Below are 16,301 nucleotides of genomic sequence, written 5' to 3'. Positions count from 1 at the left end.
TCTGAAAATCGGAAGCAGAACAATTACGTGGATTCGATCGTCCCCGCTCTACTGCCATGACTTAATTTAAGCATAAAGTTTTTTTTACAATATGCCGATTGAATTCTAATAAAAAGGGAACCCAGATTGTACGTATCCCCATTGTCGAGTAGCCATTGAAATCAAAGCATTTCAACTGAAAACAAATTGTCAGGTTAGCGTCACATCACAAACTGACTGTTTATTTAAATCCCAAGCGTTGATTGATTCGATTCAATACTTGGAATAACTTATGACCTATGGCTCGCCTTGCCCTCCTCACTGCTCTTTTGTGATATCTCGTATGCGAGGATTATCACTGATGAAGAAGTTTAAATAAAGAAAGCTTCAATTTTATTCGGTATAGTCAGTCCTTGATCATAACTGTTTCTTTGCGCATACTCAATTGCCCGTGTAGTTTTATGCTGGACCTAAAACTAGCCTCCTCGCTATCGGCTCAAAGCATCTGTAAACATTTTTTTCGGTCTTGTGATAATAGAGCTCTTGATTTATGGAATGATTGATTTTGTTTACCTAATATATTTAGTTTTGATCACTCCCGGGTAATATCTTGTCACCAATAGAAATTATACGGGTATTACTGGTAACGAATGTTCAGAAGCAGCTATGGATGTCTTCAGTCATTTTAAAGGCTGGAGGCAAGGTCTGTACTAAATGCTCTCCTTGCTTTGTCACCCAGGTTAACTCGTGCAGTTTGGAAGCATTAACCACCAAAGCAAAAACATTGAAAGCGAATGTGCAACACTTCAATAATGTTTGTTTATTGGTGAGCTTTTATGATGAAACGATGATACGAAAAGTGACCTAATGGCAGCTGGTGTGTTGATTATGGAAACGCGATACAACATCACTCCAGCAGGACGTAGAAACAACTTCTAGAAGCAAGGCACTTTATTTACGCAAACGCTTTATGTACTCCATAGAGAGAAAAAAACTCGGCGTTGGTAGCAGCCGCTGGCCTTTAATTTCCGTGCCTTTAAATATTAGAAAATGGCGGCACGAACGGGCACGGAAGCAAGATCGAGTGGTGAGAAAAAAGTTATTTGTGTAATGAATTACACCGACACCACAAGAAACATGGCCTTCTAGGTATTGTGAAGCCAGTTCACGTTTTTGATTGAAAAAATTCGATTCCACTGGCGATAGTGAACTGCTTCCGACAGCATGTCACTGGTTTCATGAAGTGACCAAAGTACAGAATCTTAGCTTCTCAGGTCCTGAATTGAAATGTTCTTCGGTCTGGTCGAGTCACCACTAAAGAGGATTGACCAATGACGATGACACTGTGAATAGTGCCAGGAACGGAGAGTAAATGCGGGGACAAAGGCGGCTGCTTATAGCCACTCTCCTACTCCTAGGTCACAAAAAACGCGGCTTTCGAATGACTAATCGGCGCACTTTCGTACCTACATTGAAAAGCATAGTGACTTTCCCAGACGACGCTTTACAGCTGCACCACGTTTGTATCGTGCTGGTTCAATGAAGCCACCATATTACGCAGTCGCAGCTTCTAAGCAGCGAATTTCGAGCGGTCTTCGGACTACTCACATGTCCATTCAAGGGTATTGGCCAATAAGGATGACCGCGGCTGTAAGGAGCGCACGGCTGATTAACCAGTTTTCGTTAGGCTACGACGTCAACGTATACGCACATTTCTCTCCATACCTACTCAGGGAACTGGCGCTGTGGAGATAGCAACTGCTGAAGATGCTCTTTTCCGGTGCAGCAGTTCCAATAACCGGAATGTGTGGCATTAAACTAATGTAGGTAGACCTAAAAGTACTTAGTAAATTCTTTGCTTTGAACAAGGTCATTTGAGTTTTTCAGCAGAAGTGAAAATTACTTACAGAAAAATAAATTTATTCCCAAAATTATTTCCAGCTGCTCCAACGATCACTTCACCTAAAAACAATGCGAATAGACTAATGAAGACCGGCCGTGAGAGAAGCTTGACCAACTGCGACTTCTTGTGGTAATAGTTTACTGTATGATTTCTTTTCCATTTCCTATGAGTGCCCTTATATTTGTTGCTTCCGTAGATATTTGTTTATTTCTTGCATTCGTATTAGAGCGAAGATGTATACCTCTACCCCAAAGTGGTTTGATCTTCGTGGGCCGAAACGCCAAGGCTCCAAGGACTAAGCAGCTGAGCGCATGCGTGGGACAAGCTAATCACGCACACAGCATAGAGTTCAGATTTCGTCTAAGAAAACCACAAAAGAAGCATCAAAAACGCATTATGGATGATAAGGGGCCTGTGAACCTGGTAAAGATTATGTCTGGAGATTATCTTTGAAGGCTAAGCAGGACTAGTGCCACAAGTAGGAGCAGGTCTATCAAAGACGCCGAGCGCTTGAGTCAGCTGGGCAGGACCGAGCATTTGCCGGCCGAGACGCGGAGCGTGGTGTCAGTAGATAAGGCATTAGAGTACCGCCAATGAGGCACGCAAGTCAGCAACGGCGGCCGTTTATCAGTGTAGCGACATTGCCGCAACTACGGCCTCGGCGTTAACCTCGACAAGGCCGTTCGTTGAAACTACCGAACATGCAGCAAAACGGCATCCTTGGACACACTTCTATGGCTCAAACGCTGTTACACGCGTTACCTTTGATTCTCTTTCGAAATGGCGTGAGTCGCGCGGAGCCGCAGAGGAGGGAGGACAAGCTAAGCCTACCAGAGTTGACCGACTAACAGGCATGAACAACAAAATGATGGCGCCATGAAACGTCGCAGTGTAAACTAATGTCACGTAATGCGACCCGACCCGTGACCATGGCGGCGTCACGGAGCAATAGGAGAAAAGAGTGCCAATACTATTTGCCCTTATCTAGTTACACTAGCCGAGCGCAAGAGACAAGCCCGCCGTGACGACGAGAAACATTTGATACCTTCCTCCCTCACCATTTGTGATGTTTTACAATAGCTTTGCTCGACATCCACTTTGCCAGGGCGGGATGGCGACCAAGATCTCTCTTTGTTTATTTGTTGTTTTCTTTATTTGTGACAAACGAGTTAAAAGTACTGGGGTACCGTACCTCCTGTGATTTGGGTCGGCAAACTTCCCTGGTGTAGGTCTCCGTCACGGGGCACGTTGATTCGGCTGTTTTGAAGGTGATGCGGTAGTTCGTTCCAGCGACGACCTGCGCAGTGTGAGGAAGGAATAAAGTAGCGGGTATAGCGTCCATACGATTATTGAGGATAAAAAAGATCCCCTATATATCATTTTTCTGACCTCTTGTGCGAAAATAAATATCACGCGCCTCCAAAGAAACAAGTCTTGGATGTTGGATGTGCGTTCTGAAAACTAAACTGGAAGGTTTGGCTATTCGTTTCGACCAGTTACATCCCTCCTGTACAGCATGCAAACAATTAAAAAGCCCACATAAAAATGTCCCTGCCGTAATGTTACCCGTCTACGTCTCTAGCGGTACGTTTGTCGCCCTAATTCGATAGTATCTTTGTTTTCAATACGAAACACGTCTTTCTACCGTGCTCTGGCACGGAGAAAATGTGGGCACAATTTTTGATACTAGAGTTTGTGAACTTGTTCCCGGGATTTCTGAGTACATAAGAAATGCCTCACTTAGAATCGCACATTCCGCGCGCTGTTCATTTAACCATAATGAACTGCAAAGGAGAGTTGTGTGCAAAAGGTACCCAACATGGAATGAGACTGAGTGCAATACAGACTTCTTCTCTCTTTGTACCTGCGATGGTGCAACCGTTAGCAGCGTTCAGATTTGTGATAATTCAATGGGGAAGCCTACTAATCGCCCTCACATTGCACGCAGTCGCTTTGCCTCAACTAAAAACAAATATACACGATTAAAATTAACTACTTCGCTTACTCGAGTCGACTTAACGTTCAACTAAACTAAAAAAATCGCGCCAATCCACCCTGTGAATGTGGTTGGAAAGCAAAGCTGTAAACGGCCCCCACAACGATTACACATGCGGTGTCACTTAAATTCACTCACATCGCTCTACAAATAGTAAAACCAGCGAGAAGTAAAATGCACTTAACTACACCATTTATTACTTCAAAGAGATATTCTTAGTAAGGTTAAATCAATGCATGATGCATGAATGGGGGTTGGTTGAGTTGTATTCGTGTAGCACAAGAGTGGAAACTTTTTTTATAAAATTAAAGTAAGCTCCAACACGGTGTTAGAGCTCCTCCGTCTCTTCCCCGCGGACGGAGGCGACTAGATTTGTGGCAGAGACGGGGGAGGAGGTAGAGGAGGAAGAAATACTTCTGCTCTTATTTCTGAACGGCTAAGAGTGCAGCCCAGGGGAGTGATTCCTTCTTCTGTGGGGCCCATATGCAGTCTACGCGGACTCTGTTCTGGCCACACTCTGAACCTGGGTATGTAGAGAGGGCCTGGACAGCAGCATTTCCCTTTGCTCTTGTTGGGTAGTTGACGGAAAGAGAGCAGGGTACTCAGGGCTAAAGTCCCACACCCCGATTACGGGGCGGAGTGTTCCTACTTCTGAGCAAAATTTACATTCAGCGTCGTAGCGAATCGGATGCATTAGGTGAAGACGCGTAGGCTGTGGGAAGGAGCCCGGATTGTATGAGCCGTAGGGTAGTGTGTTGTTCTCTGGAAAGGTCAGGGTAAGACGAAGGTACGGTCTGTCTCAGAAGGCGATAATGCTGGGTTATTAGATGCAACGCATCTCATGCTCGCCCCTCTGTCCTTCCTGCGTATGTCCGGCGTTGTCCGCACAGCTGCGCCTCTCCTCCTCTCCTCTCTCCGATAGCAAACACTCTCTCCCAAACAGCTGCGGGTTGGCGGAGCGCGCTCTCACTCCGTTGCTAGGCGCCGGTGGACGGCGCTGCGCGCGCTGCGCATGTGCATTACTCTCTCTCTCCGCGCTCTCCTCTCCTTGGGGCGCTGTGAATATAAAGCGGCATGCCGCGCTTCGGCGGTCTCAGTGTACGGTCGTCCGCGTTACGCTTGCACTCTCTCGCAGTACTCGATGATTGCTTGATGCGACGGTTCCAGAGCATACGTGTACTGCATGTGCATTGCATGGTGAAAATGGAAAATTACGCCCACCTACCCTTCGCGTGAGAATCCCTGCTATAAGCGTAATCAATACGATGGAAAACGCCAATGGAACCCCCCATGAGATGCGTTGCATCACACCAGGGTTCCCGCGAGGGGAGGTGGGCATAATTTTCTCCCTGAACGTGACAAGCGGGTGACTGTCCTCGGGCAGCTCCATAACACGGAAGGTACTAGCGCAGGCTTGTTGGGTGGGCGTATTCATTGCCCTCCATTGAAGCTTGAGGGGGTGTCCAGATTAGCTGAATGGAACCCTTTGGGGAGTGGTTTTTTAGCACGCGCAGTGCAGGTCAGGACACCCAACACGACTGGTCATTCCATTAGGCTTGCTGGGAATCGGTGACTACCCTCCGAACCCATGGTTGAGTGAGAGCCAAGGTGGTGGCTGTCTCTTCTGCTGCCGTCATTTATTGGGTCCTAAGTGAGGTACACGCAAGGAGGTTGGTTCTGGAGGTAGCCACGATGAAGGCGTATTGCTGCCCTCGATGTTTGGAGGCGTCTGTTTGGATAACTGCATGATCCCCACCGAGGGTGGTGTTTAACGCTTGAGCCCGTGCTTGTGAGGCGTTCAAATTTCGAAGCGAAGCGGGCATCCATAGTTTCAGTCGCCAAGAGTCTGGGAGTACGTCACGCGGAGTGACATTCCGGGCTGCCCAGCCAATCTGGTGAAGCATGCGGTTACCCACCCCAGTTCTGATTCGGACCTTCTGGTTAGACAGATGGCCTTATATCAGGTCTTCCACCGTGTTGTAGAGCCCGTGCTAAGCAGCCTCTGCGTGGACGCACTCATGAGAAGACCAATGGCCTGCTCGACCGCCCTTCTAATCATTATATAAAGCATCTATATGTCCTCCTTGTCGAGAAGAAGACAGGGGGTTGACGTAAGTGACTATCGAGAAGACAAAAGCTTCAAATAATCGAAAAGTAGCGGATTCCTTTAGGCCTCTCTTCTTGGTGGCCAATCGCCTGATCATGTGTTGATTTGATTAATGCTGTTTTTGAGGCGCTGCAAGAAGACGTCACTCTTGGTGTTAGCCTGGAGATGTAGGCCTAGGATCTTGATTCTGGGGTTTGCAGGGATGGCCTGGCCATCAAGGAGTATTTGAATGTAGTCCTTGATTTGGCGTGAGGGCGGACGACAAGGAGCGGTGATTTTTTGCGTGAACACTGAAGGCCACAGGCTTTAGCACATTGGCGCGCTAGAAGTGAGATGCCATGCATTGGTATGAGCTTCGTTTAATTTTTGTAACTCTTAGCACATGAGCAAGGTGCGCACAGGGCCGCTAGATAGGCGTGAGTGGTAGCGTGCCGCTTTCACGTGGCATTCAGCAAGAACGCCGGGGGAAAACCCGTACATTGTCTTGGTTAGTACACCACCTGTCTTCCGCGTCTTCGCGTGGGCTTGTAGCTAAATCAGTAAGACAACTGGATCTCGCTTTGTTAGTCTATTAGTTCCAGGTTCGATTCCAGGCGGTGCCAGCAAAATTCTTTTATTTGTTCGCTGGAGTTTTCTGGGGACACCAACGGTCGCGAAAGAACCCTTGGAGGGTAGAGGTAAAAAGCTTTGCTTTAAAATCCGGAGAGTGTGGGAGAAGGAAAGTGTGCGTGGTGGTATGTTGACGCTACCAAGTAAAACGATAAATGTTTTATTGTTAAAGCTAAGTGCGTAAAATGGACACATGACTGAATGGGTCGAAGCGATATATTTGTGACTATGCTTTGCAGTTCGTCCCGTGCAACCAAAACGGGTGATTACTGCAGGTCGTACTTTCTCTTTGTGGACGAACAAAGTTAGGACCGATTACACTTTGCGAAGGTTGATGACTCGCCATGTTTTTTTAGCACATGACATAAGGGTGACCCAGGGTTTAGGCCCGCAATATGAGCACATTTTATTTCTCTCGAGCGTTTACACCGGCCATCATTCAGAAAGAGTTTTCGGTTCAGACCTTATTCGTGCATGGCGTCACAGCCATACATTTTGCCGCAATTGAACGCTAAAAACCAACTTGGCCGAGTAACAGATGGGATCTGTGGAAGGGGCCGAGAGATGTCTGCCTTCGTCGCGGCAAATACCGCATCTACAACTACGCTGCTCGGCGCCGCAATTAAGGACGCGCCGAATGCGATTTCAGCAAGAATTTTGTCTTCTGCGCCGAGAGTGCGCATTGAACACCCACGTTTTCTGATCGCACGGTACCTTGCCCTGTCACCCTATCCACCTCTCCGAGCCCTACCCTCTCCGTTATAAAGGACGACTTAGTATACGGTTTCGCTGTGAAGGAAAGTTTGACATCCACGTCAATGCAGCCAAACGGCTACAAAGGAAATCTGTAGAGCTTTCCCAGAAACTTATCAGTTGAGGAAAAATTCGTCCTGGTCCAGGATTCGAGACCGGGACCACCGTATAACCTGAGCAGTGGCTCTACCAACTGAGCTAACCAGGAGGCTAGTTGTTTGTAGCGCGAGAGTAAATTGATCAACAACTCGAAGTGGCTAACCTCCTGGTTACCTCAGTTGGTTAGCTACTGCTCCGGTTAAACGGTGGTCCCTGGTTAGAATTCTGGACCGGGACAAAATTTTCTTCAACTGCGGAGTTTCTGAAAAAGCTGTATAGCTTTCCTTTGTAGCCGTTTGGCTCCATTGTTGTGGATGTCAAACTTTCCTTAGCAGAAACTTCCGCCACCTTGGGGATTTCCTCTAAATCTGGTCAATTATACGCTTCCGCTTTTTTGTCCACCAGACGGGGCACACGTACACAAACACGATATTTACAGTTGCGATCGTTTCCATCTTCATTATTATAAAAACACCCCGCACACTTTGGGACTGCAGCGCCGACTGCCGTAATGACGCCGCAATTGCTGCAATGCCTTTTTACGCTATCTCATTCTTCACAGTTTATAACAATTTCGTGGGCTTTTAAAGCGCAGCTTTTTTGGCTGGTTGAAAGGAAAACCGGACTGTCCCGCGTACGAAGAAAACTCCTCCAGCGCAACACAATGATCGTGTGCAAAAAACAGGTTGGAGAACAGTTAGAAGCGCGGGGAGGGGGATTGGCTGCGTTTATCGCAGCAAAGCGCGTGCGCAGCAAGCTACTGAATAAAGCACTGCTCAAGTGCCGAATGTACGTGCGGAGCACCGTGAACGTGGCAACAGCACAAGCCGCTACGCGTCACTGGAATGGCCATGCCACGCGTGATACGTAGAACGCCACCACACGTATACAACTTTGTTGCTCACCCATCTTCACCGAACGCATGGCCGTATTTTTCGTTGCTTTACGCACAAGTCCCTATCTTCAAATTTTCCTCTTCAGTATCAGCAGTTGGTCGTCACAGCCGATATGTTTAAATGGTGGATGATGTTTCAGCGAGCAGTGCTTATCGAAAAAAAAGAAAACCTAATTTCATGGCTGAAAAAGGAGGAATCTGCCTCGAACAAAGAAACACGTTTGGGAGGCCTTCCCCATTGAAAATGAAAAAGCAGTTGCAACAAAACTGCTAGTACCGATGGTTTAGAAGGGATGAATGCATATCTCGTTTCCACTGACGATGCGAGAAAATAGCTGGAGAAAATGCACCATGGGATTGTTGTATTCTCCATCATCTCATAACCATAAAATCGGTGTTTAATGGTGTCAGTGTTTGTTTCACTACACTTCCAATACGGGACCCAATTCTCTTTTTATTCATGAGGAAACTATCAGAACGGCCAGTTTCTTCGAACGCATCTATGGTTCCATTACATTTATGTACCGACAATTCTTTCTAGTGACTCTCTTCCATTTGCAGACCCTTCGATGCGCTTTCAGTTAACCCAATGGCGGTGAGGGGTGAGGCGTTAACCGCTGATAGCCACTTTAATTTTGCACGTTTGTTCTCCTCGGTCGTGTTCAAACCTTGTGGATGTACCTTTTAACGTTTACAATGGTCAGTTTAAAGCAAATAATAAGTGAATGGGTTACCTCTACAACTAACAAACGCACAACACTTGTTTCGTTTGGCACTACTGCGGGGAAAATTTGTACGAATACTGCAAAGGTCGCCACTAATAACGTCCGGTATGTGCACAAGATCCAACTCTGTTCGCTATGAGCAGGGTTTTGATTTTGCGTTATTTTTCACGGTATTAGCTGTACTCTTCTCAGGCTCGCTTACCACGCGCTTTCAATTTTACTATGTTTAAAATTAGGAAAACCATGTATACCGGTCTGTTTTTATCGCGCTTACGAGTGCGGAATAACAAGCAAGGACCGGAAAAAAACACACACAGACGAGTGCACCGGAAACACGAATCCGAGCGAAACACATTTGTGATGTGCGCTCATTTCTGTGTTTTCTTCCTCGCCCTTCTTTGTTCTACAGTGTGAAGGCGGGCTAGTTGGCTCATACTGAAGGCAAAAAAAACAGCGCAAAGAAACGACACGTAAGACGAGAAAAAGACAAACACGGGCGCTGTTTGTCCGTGTTTGTCTTTTTCTCGTCTTGCGTGTCATTTCTTTGAGCTGTTTTTTTTTGCCTTCTTTGTTATTCCGTTCTTGTAGCTATGGGAAAACAAGGACCGGTGTACATAGTTTTCCAACATCAAATTTTAAACAAGGTAAAGATCGATATCCCTGGCGATAGTTAACTGCTACGGAAAGGATGCCACTGGCTTCATAAAGTGACCAAAATGGAGATTCGTACCTTCTCAGTTCGGGTTTTGAAATGTTGTCGGACTGGCCGAAGGCCCAGTAAAGAGGATTAACAAATGACGACGACACTGACACTGACATTGACAAACAAGAGCGCACTCGTATTTCGAGTGCGCTCGTTTGTGTTTTCTTCATTGTCCTTGCTTGTTTTTGCGCAATCGTAACCATGAATCGGTTACAACTGTTGGCCGACTCGCTGTCTTGCTTTTCTTCTTATTTGTGATTAGAGACTTCTTCACAATTTTGTGAGCTCTTTCCTTCCAAACTGCCCCACAGTGATTCCAAAGAGACTATTTATTGCTGGGACGAGCAAACTTATTCGTTTGCCCGTCATTCGTCACGTTTGTATGTATGCAACCTACACGCGACCTACCTTGCCGGTGTACCCTTGAAATATTTCATTACAACAATTATTTCCTTCTAGCGTGCGTTGCTGTCGTAGCCACCTTTTAATTGTCATTTTTGATGATGCGACTGCCCAGTTTAGAAGAAACGTAATTCGTCCTAGTTCAGTAATACAAATGGTTCATGACAGAGCGACTGGGTTAATTAAAGCAGAGAGGGGTCGCCTGAGGGAAATTTTATTAACTCCATAGTCCATCTTGCATACTTTATATTTTTAGTGATTTCGACACCGCCTCCCTGAGAGGGTAACATAGCATTCGGTATTTGCGGAAATGACGAGAGAAATAACTAGGATGTGTTCAATGATGACAACGGTGCTAGCGGAGTCGTTCAGAATATTTGTTACCCTAGATTAGAGGAACGAATTTAATTAACTGAACAGAAATTTCAAGGGGACGCAAAGGCGAATGTGGTCATGTCCTTTCACAGTCCACGAATCTATAGCCCCCGTATTCGAAAATCAAACCTTGCTTATGCCTTAAAGAAGCCTTTCCTAAGAGTCCTAAAAGAACCAGAATGCTGAAAGGCCGCTGCGCGTTTTAGAAACCTACCTTGATGCGAATTTATCAAACGCATCCTTTTTGAAGCACGCTAGGCTCCTGCGAACGACGCTAGCTCGCGACGCGCCAATGCGCGTACGGCATGTTGGCGGGAGGCTTGACTCTTGCACATTGCAATAGAGAAGAACGCTCCCGCGGCGCCAGCTTCGAAGCGCTCGGAACAGCCAGCTCTGTCGGTGTCCGGTCCCCATAGAGAACTTTAGGCTTAACATCGTGGCCGATGTTTCATTGCCGCTTGCACTACAGCCGCGCATGACTATCCATTGCGTAAATACTCACGGCAGTATCATCTCCTTTCTCGCATGTGTAACTTCATTTGCCCGATCGGTTGCGTTCTCGAAGCGGCAAAAAACTGTAGCCGCACCTACCGCAATCGTATTATGCTCGGATGCAGCGCCGAGGTGCCAACGCTGGCCGCATCGCTCCCCGGTCTGGGCCTTGTGCGAGTGTGGGCACGGCCGCGTCTGGGCGGCAGGCGTGCAGGACAGCTGCCACCTCTGCTAAGCAATCATCGCAGTCGTCGACTTTGTCCGGGAAAACGCGCACTTAAGGTAGGTCGGAAGCTACCTAAGGTAGAGGTAGTAGAGGAGCTAACCCGCTGGGTACATATGCGCGCAATTTTTTGGATTGAACGTTACGTCTTACCTGGCGGGAGTACAAACGAACCAACATAACTTGACTCAGTGGAAATGCAAAAACTATCATAATAACGTGGTAAGTCTCTCCAACACGTTTTGAAGCGGGTTGAAATTACACTTCAGAAACAGGTGGCCAAAAATAAAAGTATATGTCAGAAAACCAGTAAGCAAAAGTGCTTTGCGAGACATTGCCCAGGATAACGTTGCAATTACAAGTTATCTGGAACAGAAATTTCGTCAGTGTGACATTTTTACTGACAGGCTTACATTGAGACACGTACGTTTTTTCCGGAGGTAATACCACAAAAATATGCGTGCCTGATACCGTGAGTCTGTACCGTCACTGTTGTTTGAGCTGCTACAAAGAGTACGAAGCACAAAATTCCCTAATCCCAAACAACCAAGATTTCGACAATCTGTGCAGCAACCACTACGCATTGACTCCAGCTTGTGGGCATCTGGGCGTATTCTGCTCGACTTTGCCGTATGTATACCTAATACCTGTGTTATGGAAAGCTTTTTTGGGCAAATTGACTGCTCAAACGCAATTTCATCAAACAGCCTACATTGAAAAGCTTTGGGTGTTTAGCCTACCTGCGTTTGGACCTCGGTGACCTCAAGCACTGTGTCGAAGAATTCCAGTCCTTGGATCTGCTTGGCGACGGCGTAGTGGGCCAATTCATGGTAGCGTGGATGAGAGGTGTCGTTCTGCCTGTGCCAGCCTCCAACCAGTCTATGCTCGGCAAAGCAACCCAGGAGTACACCGAAAGCCATGACAGCAAGAGTGAAGGCAGCAGCATTCGACAGAGCCATGGCTACGTCCTCGGTAAACTGAAAAAGGTAAATTCCCGCCCCCGCAAACATAATTATGAGACATGACTACCTTTTTTGTGTATTTTTAACTTTGTAATGACACTTTTAAATACTAACTTATTTTGCGAAATATCACTTTTATATGTAAATGGCAAACACCGAGATCTCGCATTCTAAAACCTTTACCAGGTTGCCTCTTCCGATTGTATGTTAACGTAGCCTACTGGACATAAAGAAACCCTGAATTGATTTGTAAACATTGCGGGACTACTAGTGCAAATTGTAGTCTGGAATCTCTGGGTCATTCTACCACTGTCGCTCCATTTATGCGACTTTATTCAGTAGACAAATCAGTTCGAATATTCTGTCCTCCTCTCTGCCTCCTCCATGGCGATTTCATAAGAAGTTTTGTATGACGCCAAAACAATAGGCTAAGCTTGACTGCACTACTGCACGGCTCGCCGACCCTGCGACAGAATCAGTCGGCACAGCCTTTAGTCGGCCGGCAGCTGGAGGGTTGTCGCAATTTGTTCGCTCAGTTTAAACTAAGCCATGGCACGTTTTTGCCCGGAAGAATGTGTTTTTAGTTTTATTAGTCTGTAGACTGTATGAAGCAATAAGTCAAAGTCGGTCAACACAGGTGCACATGTGACGCTTCGCTGACTGGTACACTAGTATAGAAATCTAACGCCAATTTAAAGCGGAAGAACAGTCAGCGAAGTTAATATGGGTAATAGGGAATTAAGATCAACCGTACATTTTATCTCTCATTGCAAAAACAGGGGCGTGAAGCACTTTCTTCGCTGTGTGAACTAGCACAGCGGTCAGCAGCGCCACCACACATCTGCACGTGGTTTTCTTCATAAGGAAAGCAGTCGTTAGACATGATATATCAAGGGAATTTGGGGGACTCTTACTGCCCGAACGCTAATAAAGAAATAACCATCGAAGCTGCTTGAAATGCTCAAAATAAATAAAAATGTAAACTTGCTATACATTATATCTGTATATTTCCGTAACAGGCAGCGCTGGCTTATGGCCGTGTGGTCTGGAACGCTCCGTATATTGTTCTGGAATGCCCAAGTTCGGATCCCCGATAGTGCATGTTTGGGTGTTTCTTTTTGAATTTGATTTAGTTGTTTCTGGCCAATATTTTCTGCACTGGATTCATCATTTTTGTGCTGTAACGTTCATTGATCCAGGAGCGAGTTCGCAGAACGCGTGCAGACTGACACTGACGCGCAGACGAGTTATCATTGGCGGGGTTTTGCCGTAAACATCGACTGCTTGCGGGCACATTCGCGAATCAGCCGCCCCCGGGCGTGATGCGAACACGCCTCTTACGATACAGGCAAGAATAAGGCAAGCTCCAAAGGTTATGGAAAAGCACATCGAATTTAAGCCACTTCGGTGACGTGGGAAGCCTTCATCCACACCGTACGCCTTGGCTAGACATTGTTAAGATTCCAAGACGCGCTTGTAGGCTGATCTAACGCATTCTACAGCCGACAACATGGCAGAAGCGCGATTGGCGAATTACAGAGATATCTATAATGCCCAGCCTGCGATAACGTCGGTTGCCAAGCATGTTGTTTCCCAGAAGCAGAAATGAAACTGGTTTGAATCCTAATCTTTCACAACATCCAATCACATAACACCTTGTATTTACGTCACTGCTTTAGTTGGTGCGGCCACCGCAAACCGCGCATGGTAAATTGTCTTCGTTTGTGTCATGGCGGGAACAATACTCAGGAGGGGACCCTAGCATGCAAATGCATTGCAAATAATGTGGAGTAAGTGACGTCATTTTAAATGAGCCAATCGACAGTGTTGGCTAGTTTTTACGGCTGCGGCGGGTAAATCTGGCAAGATGTCAAGGAAAAATTTTTACGGCGCTTTCCTTGAGTGTGGCTACCTCGCTACACTTGCAAAACAGCGCAGTCCATCCGGCGTCGTCGTCGCCTGCAATCTGTGCACTACGGCTGTATTTGCAACGCTTCTTCTACTGCTGTTTCCTTTGCGGTCTTATGTTTTTTTGAAGGTAACATCCGATGGCTAATAATTGGCGTTTTCAGTGAGCATAGTTGCCGTTCCCTTGCGGGGATATCTCTTGGATTCCGCGCAATGGTTTTCCATCCTTATCGGTCTGCCGGTGAAACGTGACGCCCGGTAGGCGCAACCGCGAGTGCCATCGTCAACCCGGCACGCAACAGTGAGGCATCTTGCAAACCACTGCAGCCATTTATCCACGTGAAGTAAAATTCATCTCAGCTGAGACGTAGAGCACAAAGACCGCTGTGCTATACTGACCCAAACACAGCTCCTGTTTTCTGCGTTCACTTTCGCGAGCTGCCGGTACGGCGAAACTGTTACTAAACAGGAAAAAGCAGATGAGAATGGAAAAGAGTTCTGGGCTCAGTGGGCTCATCGACATGGCGTGTGCGGCTTCACAAATGTGAAGTCACGGCCTCTTCTAACCTCTTCTTTCCTCCATGGTTTAGGTCAGGGAGGAGAGAAAAGGTTAGGACAGAAAATAAATTGCGCCTTATCGGCCGGAGAAACGATGCAAAGCGTTTATTTGAGCCAGTCTATGCACTGCAAACGAAAATAGGGGCTCGACAAATTCACTTCAGTGTCCCTTTGAGCTTAGTGTACTCATTGGTTGAGTTCCTTTTTTTCTAATTTTTCATTGTAATACGTTTGACAAAGCTAATTTTACGCGAGGGTCTTTGCCTATTTTATATTAAAGCCCCAAGAAAACACCACGGGTTTGCCTTCTTCCGATGAACGAAATGTTCAGATGCTTAAGACCGTTTGCTGCCTTGAAGACTTACGAAACTCACTGAGCAGACGCTCACACAGAACAGTGGCACTAGATGAGACCAATCTGGCGGCAGACGGAGAATGCTCTGCCATAGGCCTCCAATACAGTAAATTCGGCTAACATATAGTTAAATCGGCCGTGTAACATTTCTTAAGTATCAAAAGTCCACAATTGGATTTCGCGTTTTCCAGCATGCGATCATTAAACCAGGTATGCCTTCATTGCTCAGCCAGTTACAAAACAAGCGGAACGCCAGTTCACATCGTTTGTATACTAACGAAGTACAGACCTTCTCGGCACCTAGAGGACTTACCGGTGGAGTGAAGAGAGCGATGAGTGGAAAGCAGGAATGGCGAACGAGAAGATTGGTGCGGAAGGTACCGCTGCTTCGTTGACCGAAAGAAGTCGAGTAAGGCGCTCAAAATGCGGAGGCAGAATAGAGAGCAGTCGCTTTGATAGTGCCAAACTGCTGCGAAGGTTCGAACGACTGCTAGGAACACAAGTAGCGCCGCCTTCACCCGCTAAATATACAGGCTGTCCTTTTCCCTGTTTTTTTACGTGCGAGAAGTTTCTAGCATGACAGCGGAGCGAGCAGATATTTCTTGGTTTCGGGTATCGCAAACTGCTCCATATCAGGAGAGGGAGAAGGGCAGGCGAGACGAAAGCGCGATAAACTGACGAGGAACGGCAAAATAGGAAAGTTACTGTCGGTGCCTTCTCATATTACACGAAGTGGCGTGTCTCCGGACAGCGCGTGCCTTTGCTTAATAAACGTTTTCGCGATTTAAGCAAGGGATCAGTGTCTTGGCAAAACTTCAAGCCCCCGTACCGGGCGTGGACGAAAACTAATGGAGCTATTTCACATTTGCAATTATTTATCAGTGATTTTTTTCTTAGGACGGTTTCGTTTCCCAACACCGCAAAGGGGATCATACAGCTCCCTCTCCAGAAGCACAAGAAAAGGAATACGCTCGATGGTGTACCCTTCTTGGGTGCTATGAAAATCGGAGAATCAGTTCTTGATTAGCACGGTAATTAAAACTTTGGTCCAATACCAGGGACTCTAGGAAAGCTTGCGACAGATCCAGCAACAAAAACCGAAATGATATTGTCAGTACATTGATATAAATAAATATAAAAGCATGCACCCCTCCTTCTAATGACATCGATGGTTGAACGCGAAGCTTTCTCCAGATGGACTCTTCGGTCAGCCAATCTCAGACTGCGAGTATGGGCTACTTTGGAGGCACGCAAAAC

At 46.6% G+C, this 16,301-nt stretch overlaps 1 protein-coding gene across 2 annotated transcripts in view; it reads right to left on the bottom strand.

The window, feature by feature from the left end:
- Positions 1-15,616, bottom strand: part of LOC144148196 (mialostatin-like) — a 58,151-nt gene extending 42,535 nt beyond the window's left edge. The window contains exons 1-3 of one of the 2 annotated variants that reach the window (XM_077679783.1): positions 15,358-15,579; positions 12,002-12,238; positions 3,075-3,179 (exon numbers count right to left, since the gene is read on the bottom strand). In XM_077679783.1, coding sequence (XP_077535909.1) covers positions 3,075-3,179; positions 12,002-12,220 — 324 coding nt within the window. In that variant the 5' untranslated portion in view covers positions 12,221-12,238; positions 15,358-15,579. Of the gene's footprint in view, positions 1-3,074; positions 3,180-12,001; positions 12,239-15,357 lie in introns of both variants that reach the window. The other variant, XM_077679781.1, reaches the window with a different exon arrangement.
- Positions 15,617-16,301: the final 685 nt, after the last annotated feature.

The sequence above is a fragment of the Haemaphysalis longicornis genome, unplaced genomic scaffold (assembly GCF_048455015.1).
Source record: "Haemaphysalis longicornis isolate Haplotype H1 unplaced genomic scaffold, Haemaphysalis longicornis Haplotype H1 scaffold_8, whole genome shotgun sequence".
Taxonomy (NCBI): domain Eukaryota; kingdom Metazoa; phylum Arthropoda; class Arachnida; order Ixodida; family Ixodidae; genus Haemaphysalis; species Haemaphysalis longicornis.
This window is presented reverse-complemented; position numbering and strand designations above follow the sequence as displayed.